This window comes from Babylonia areolata, chromosome 19 (genome assembly GCF_041734735.1).
Source record: "Babylonia areolata isolate BAREFJ2019XMU chromosome 19, ASM4173473v1, whole genome shotgun sequence".
Lineage (NCBI taxonomy): Eukaryota > Metazoa > Mollusca > Gastropoda > Neogastropoda > Buccinidae > Babylonia > Babylonia areolata.
The window spans coordinates 32851749-32859248 of NC_134894.1; the positions used below are offsets into that span (position 1 = coordinate 32851749).

Sequence of the window (7500 nt, forward strand, 5' to 3'; positions counted from 1 at the left end):
CACACACACACGAAACATACACACACACACACACACACACATACACGCACACACACACAAAAACTCACACACGCAAACACACACACACACACACAAAAAAAACTCACACACACACGGCACACGCCCTACATACCACGCTGCTCTGCGCACGACGCGCTTTACAAATGTGAAATTGAAAGGACAGGACGTTAGTTTTAGGGCTGGAAAATTAAAGAGAAGATCTTTACCCAGTGCCTTGATGAAAGACGATGTGAGGAGTTTAAAGGCTCACGCCCCGGTTCCATCCCAACCCCCACCCCTCACCGCTCCCCCACCACTCCCCCGGCTTCTCAACACCACTACCCATCACCTGTGTAATCACTTCAGGACGGAGTCGAGTCCTTTTTGTTGGCCTAAAGAATCAGGTGACAGGGGGTATACACACAGCGGTTCTCCCTCCCGTGGCTCTAAATCACGATTAGGCTGTCAACTTGGTCAGTACACGTTTTGATATTGCTACCAGAAGAAGAAGGAGAAGAAGATGATGATGACGAAGATGAAGAAAAGGAGGAAAAATAACAGGAAGGCGTAGGAGATGAGGATTGGAGAGAAGAAGACGAAGGAAGGGGAAGAGAAAGAAGAGGAGAAAGGAGAAGAGCGAAGGAGAAAATAACAATAAGAAGATGAAGAAGAGGAAGAAATGGAAGAGGAGCAAAAAGAAGGAGGAAGAAGAGGAGAAGAAGAAGAAGAAGAAGAAGAAGAAGAAGAAGAAGAGGAGGAGGAGGAGGAGGAGGAGAAGAAGAAGAAGAAGAAGAAGAAGAAGAAGAAGAAGAAGAAGAAGAAGAAGAAGAAGAAGAAGAAGAAGAAGAAGAAGAAGAAGAAGAAGAAGAGGAGGAGGAGGAGGAGGAGGAGGAGGAGGAGGAGGAGGAGGAGAAGAAGAAGAAGAAGAAGAAGAAGAAGAAGAAGAAGAAGAAGAAGAAGAAGGACGACGACGACGACGACGACGACGACGAGGAGGAGGAGGAGAAGAAAAAGACTGTGATGAAGATTGGAAGCAACGCCAAAGCATATCCTGAATATAACATTTGGCACTCGACAAAGACTGCCCATCTCACCCAAGCACAACATCTGTCCCTGATGGTGACACTCATCGTCATAGGCTTGGTGTTGACCATCAGCCTGATCGTTAACGAGTTGTTGTTTTCTTGCAAAAAAATAAAAACGAATTATAAAAAAGAGAAAAAAAAATCGATACGGCATTGATTTATTATCGTATTTCATGTTTTGTACTTTTTATAGCTGTATGGAGAAAACAATAAGATGTTTTGCAGCACCACCGGTGATAAGAAAGATGAGGCTCAAGTTTTTATTTTTCTTTATATTTTTTCAATATCATTTTCTTTTTTTTTTTTTTACACTGTGGTATGTATATATCTGTTCCAAAAAGATTTTGTGTGAGCAACCTGTCGTGTGTGTGTTGTTACTATTGTGAATTGTATTTTCATTTGACGTCTGTTCAAATATGCCATGCTACATGTGCGTGTGTATGCGCGTACGCGCGCGCGTGTATGTGTGTGTGTGTGTGTGTGTGTGTGTGTGTGTGTGACAGAGAGAGAGAGAGAGAGAGAGAGAGAGAGAGAGAGAGAGAGTCCGCGCGTGTGCATGCAGGTTCATATCTCTCATAATGATGGTGCTGAGGAGCTTCAAATTAGCAGTTCCTAATATGGGATCAGAGTGTCTGGCACCGTTGCGAATTCCTTTCATCCAGCTCGCATTGATACCTTTCTGGTAAAAAAGAAAAAAAAAGAAAAGAAAAAAAAGACCCACGTAGTTTCACAACATTTAAGCTGAATGTTTTTGGTGTCAAATTGATGCCATTTTCAGATTTTAGACAACTAAGGGGCTTATTCTTGAACTGATTAGGTGTTGGGATCCGTAGAGTTGGAAAGGTCCATGTGCATGTGACACAAAATGGGCAGAATTGTTGGAAACAAAAATGATGAGATCGTCAAAAAAATAGAAGAGTTCTTTTATGTGCTCTTGACGCTAAGTGGCTGAAATGTGAGAGCCATATTTTTATCATTTTACATGTAATTTTTGAAATAATAAAAAAAGCAGTCAGAATGGATGTCCCAAACTTAGCTCATTTGCAGTAAGCATTCTCCAAAGACCATTTGGAATGAAAGTAAGTCGGGATGATTCAGTACTGACATTTGGTGAACATATTGATCGTTTCTTCCTTGTGTTTCGTCTTTTCTATCTTTGAACATAAATTTAGTAAGTTGCATACTGCGTCTTTAAACATAAATAAACCGTATATTGATTCTGTGACAATAATAATACCGCTTATTCCTTAATTGACCTCACACACACACACACACACACACACACACACACACACACACACACACACACACACACACACACACACACAAACACACACACACACACACATATCTATATATATATATATATATATATATATATAGAGAGAGAGAGAGAGAGAGAGAGATCCCTTCCTTGATATATATATATATATATATATATATATATATATATATATATATATCTTCCTTGACCTTTGATATAGCTGATGTTGTTTCATTTAACGTAAATTTGAATTTGTATTTGTATTTCTTTTTATCACAACAGATTTCTCTGTGTGAAATTCGGGCTGCTCTCCCCAGGAGAGCGCGTCGCTACACTACAGCGCCACTCTTTTTTTTTCCTGCGTGCAGTTTTATTTGTTTTTCCTATCGAAGTGGATTTTTCTACAGAATTTTGCCAGTAACAACCCTTTTGTTGCCGTGGGTTCTTTTACGTGCGCTAAGTGCATGCTGCACACGGGACCTCGGTTTAATGTCTCATCCGTATGACTAGCGTCCAGACCACCACTCAAGGTGTAGTGGAGGGGGAGAAAATATCGGCGGCAGAGCCGTGATTCGAACCAGTACGCTCAGATTCTCGCTTCCTAGGCGGACGCGAAATATACAGACCTCAAAGGAAAGTGCAAAGTGACGCTTTGAAAAAAAAAAAAAAATTCTTAGGGTATTCGCCCGACATTCCTCGTGACCATTTTTGGAACGGCCTCGGAAATAACCGTGCTCTGTGTGTGTGTGTGTGTGTGTGTGTGTGTGTGTGTGTGTGTGTGTGTCTGTGTCTGTCTCTGTCTCTCTCTACCCCCCTCTCTCTCTGTTTCTCTCTCCCTCTCTCTGTGTGTGTCTCTCTCTCCCTCGCTCTCTCTCCACAAGTCCACAAACCAAACCGTTCTTTTTGTTTTGGGGGCAACCTTCCCTCCCTTCCCTTCCCAGCCACAGTGAATACATTCCTCTCTCTCGCTCTCGAATCCACAGCCCTTACCATCTTTTCTTTTGCCGAAAGCGATACAACGAAAAACCCGTGCTTTCCCCGTGAGCTCGGTTCTCTGTTCTCGAGCCATCTCCGTCTCCATGTTGACATGACTCTGCTCTCTGTTTCGGAGTTTCAGAGTTTGACCGCGAACTGTGTGTAAGTTTTCTTTGCTTTTCATTTTTACTGTGAAGTCCTGTTTTAGCATCCTAGATTAAGGAACCTATTTTACAGGCATTATTTTGTGCATGTATGAAACGATGTTACCATTAGTAGATGTTGTAACCCATGTTCAATGTTTTCGATTATTATTTCGTAGGTTATTTTACTCAGTTGTGATACGGATTCGTTACTAAAATAAGGTGCTACCATTTTGCTTTATCCGTTTTTGGTCCCACAAAGCATGAAAATGTAACCACTAGGGGCTATAATGTAGGACGATAAAATAGGACATCAAGTTTTTTTTTTTTTTTATAGATATTTGTTTAACATTTGCTTCTTTTTTGTGATGTGATTATTTGTCGAGTTCAGGTTTTATCTGCCCCCCCCTCCCCTCTCTCTCTCTCTGCGCGCGAGCACGAGATAAAAAAGTTCTGTTCAGTTTGCTTGACAAACGCTTCACAATGTGATCTGGATCTGGATCAACACGTCGCTTTACATCCATTTACTGGCATAGACGCGACGATGGGGGGTGCGCAACGCGTTGGTGTTACTGGCTTCTGGCTTTTGCCAGAGCCGATTTGAAGCTATCCACTATTCGGAATTGTCAGTTTCGTTTATTTATTTTTTGTTTGTGCTAATTTGAGTGAAAAACACGTCTTCTTAAGCACAACAGAAATTGTGCACCAACTACTTGTAGCCATTGTTCGAAGGCATGTTAAAGTGAATTGAAACGTCCACATCAGATGAAAAGGAGATTCCTGATAAACAGCCCTTTGACCTTCCATTGAACGAGAAACGATTATGTGTATATGTGCACACTTGTGTGTCTACATGCCAGCGTGCTGGTGTGTGTGTGTGTGTGTGTGTGAGAGAGAGAGAGAGAGGACGTCGTCAATGACTACCTTCAGGATATGCATTTGTATAATTCAGCCAGGCAAAGTGTTGTGTGGACCGGCAGTTTCTTTCTCGAGATGGGATCTCTTGTTGCAGCCGGAAATTTTAGAGGATGAAAAAGGGGATGGAAAAGGTGGAGGGTGGTGATAGGAAAAAGGAGCAGTGGTTTGTGCGCAGCGCGAGTACGAAGATATGCGGAGCGCACGCAGATGGCCAGAATCGTTCGTAAGTTCAGTGAAGTGATTTGATTTTTTTTCTGTCCGATATACTGATGAGTCAAATCAGCGCTCTCTTTCGTGATTGGATTTGTTTGCTAGATTGGGATGAATAGTTCCTTGTGACCCAGATACACTTTGGAGTGTAGAAATGTTCTGTTGTATTTGGCTGCCACGCTTGTTATCCATACCTTTAAGGTGAACATTCCCAGTGATCCATTGGGACATAAATGGTGGTCAGTTTTAAATAAAACGATTTCATTGTTTTACGGAAAGAAACTACGTTTATGGAAGATATGGTACGAAAGGGTATCTTGACTCAATATCCTTGTTCTACAGGATATCTGTTATCCATATCTCGTTATCTCGATTTTGTTTCATAGGTGATTTTCATGTGATTGGTTTAAAATTGCATTTTATCCGTCCAAAAAACACGTCACAATACAAACACATGCACACAAACAACCAGGATAACAAGACATACAAAGCATTTAAGTATTAGGTCGTGGCAGTAACAAATCTTGAAGGTCCATCTTCACTGTCTCTTACTGGTCAATATCGTCTCTCTGACAGAATTATCCCGTGTCTTGCAGACGAAGCGAATGTTGAGTGCTGCACCAGTCTTTTTCTTCCGCTGCGCATTTGTCATTGTCTGCGTTCTGTCGCGTTGCCGTGGTGGCATGTGATTGGTTATGTCTTGACGGCTCAGTATTTTTATATCAGAGATTGACACAAGCTCAGTTTGGCCAATAGCAGAGTCAGAGCTATATGATTCATGGTTTCTCCATTGCAATGGGAAGTCATCAGCTGATTTTTGTGTACGAAGAAATATGACTCTCAGACAAGGAGGCAAGATTGCACTGGCCTTTAGTGCAGTGCTGCAACCTTGGGGGCTAGCTGGCCTTAGGCAACCATCCCAACGCTGATTGTTCAAAACCCTTCTTGCCTGAGTGATTGGGAATGTTACTTGGGCAAGGCACTTTCAGTTGTAATCAAATTCTAGCCGAGATAGTCGGGACAGCAGTTGCCACCTATGCTGTCCTGATGGTTTTAGTCGGATGCGAGTGACTGTCATACCTATTTTTAGCGCTGCAGACTGATCTCTTTCTGTGTGTGTGTGTGTGTGTGTGTGTGTGTGTGTGTGTGTGTGTGTGTGTGTGTTGCAGGTGAACGTGTTCTTTCTCTTCTCCATCTTGCGGATTCTGCTGACTCAGCTGACCACCCACCCCAACGAACCCAGCAACTACAGGTGAGCACAAGGCCGAATTATAGAGAGAAATAGTCCACACCCATCCTCCTCCTCTTCCTTCTCCCACGGAATAAGTCTTGTTTATTGTCAGCATATCTGTCTGTGTGTGTGCCCGCCTATTTATACTGTCAAAGCGTCCGTCTGTCTGTCGGTCTACCTCCAGCCCGTCTGTCTTTCATTTTCAAATGAAAATTGAGTCTTTCATTGGTATAGAAAAGTGTCATCATGGATTTTTTTGTTAACTTATGTTAAAATGGCGGTGACTTGAATAGACACTAGTTTGCTTGTAGCGATGGCGATTGTCTGGACGTTCGCTTTTACTAACGAGAAAAACACGGGTTGTCATGGAGATGAAGCACGCTACGTAAGCCAGCACACAAATAGAGGCGATGTTGTCATGGCCACCGTATTAACCTATTGTTCGAGACGACCTTACGGGGGGTGATTTTTTAGTTGTTGCTCTTCATAACCCCTCCGTAGATTGTTTTTCCATGTCTCCTTTCCTGTCGTTTAGATCAGTGGATAGTTTAACACGTGGGAAATAGGTTTTTCATAAAAAAAGTGTAACATTGCAATACGGAAGTGAAAAGACAACCTTCATTGTTGGCTGCTCATTGGACGAAATACGCGCTCAATGCGCTGAAATAATGAACTTTTTGCTTTATTTCGTGCTGGAAGTCTTGAATCTAAGTCTGCTTAGAAGGGGAGGGAGGATGGGAATCAAGTAAGTCGCTCCCTCCCCACCTCTTCTCCTGTCGTCTGTTGTCGCCTTCCTTTGTGTCCTGTTCATCTATCGTCCTGTCAGCTCTCTGTTGCTGCAGTTATTTATCCATTTTTAGACACTTTATTTTCTTTCTCTCTTCTCTCCGAACTCTTGTGAGTAAAAGTGTTGTTTATCTGATATATATATATATATCAGGCGCTGCTTGGCGGAATTCAAACATTTTTTGCGTCTGTTGAGGTCCGTATTTTTCTGTAGAATGTTTCGTACCATGATGATAATGATAGTAGTATTTATATAGCGCTGAATCTTGTAATCCATGATACGTTTTTCAAACTTGTATTTTACAGTTCAAACGTTCATCATATCGCGCTTATTGTTTACGAGCAGAATAATTTCTCAGTCATTGACCTCTTCGCCCATTCTGTATTTCCGTCTTCAGTTCGTCTTGGCAGCAATTACTTCACACACATTGTATTCCAAGCACCTTGTGGCCTTTACACCGTTGGTGGATACATCTTCGTGGTAACACAAGTCCCAAAGCAGCACAGATGTACGTTTTTCCTAAACAAAATGTCAAAATAAGGACGAGACCCCTTCTCAATCTCCACCACCTCTCCTTCCTCATTCCGCATGACGGGCGCAATAGCCAAGCGGTTTAGGCGTTGGACTTTCAATCTGAGGGTCCCGGGTTCGAATCACGGTAACGGCGCCTGGTGGGTAAAGGGTGGAGAATTTTCCGATCTCCCAGGTCAGCATATGTACAGACCTGCTAGTGCCTGAACCCCCTTCGTGTGTATACGCAAGCAGAAGATCAAATACGCACGTTAAAGATCCTGTAACCCATGTCAGCGTTCGGTGGGTTATGGAGACACGAAAATACCCAGCATGCATGAACCACGACAGAGTCATCGGCAAGTCGATGTTGGTCG

The 7500-nt window shown here is 42.6% G+C and overlaps 1 protein-coding gene across 3 annotated transcripts in view; it reads left to right on the plus strand.

The window, feature by feature from the left end:
• Positions 1-7500, plus strand: part of LOC143293642 (calcitonin gene-related peptide type 1 receptor-like) — a 260112-nt gene that overhangs the window by 241513 nt on the left and 11099 nt on the right. For all 3 annotated transcript variants that reach the window (XM_076604750.1, XM_076604751.1, XM_076604752.1), the window contains exon 10: positions 5765-5847. In XM_076604750.1, the coding sequence (XP_076460865.1) occupies positions 5765-5847 (83 nt within the window). The remainder of the gene's footprint in view (positions 1-5764; positions 5848-7500) is intronic.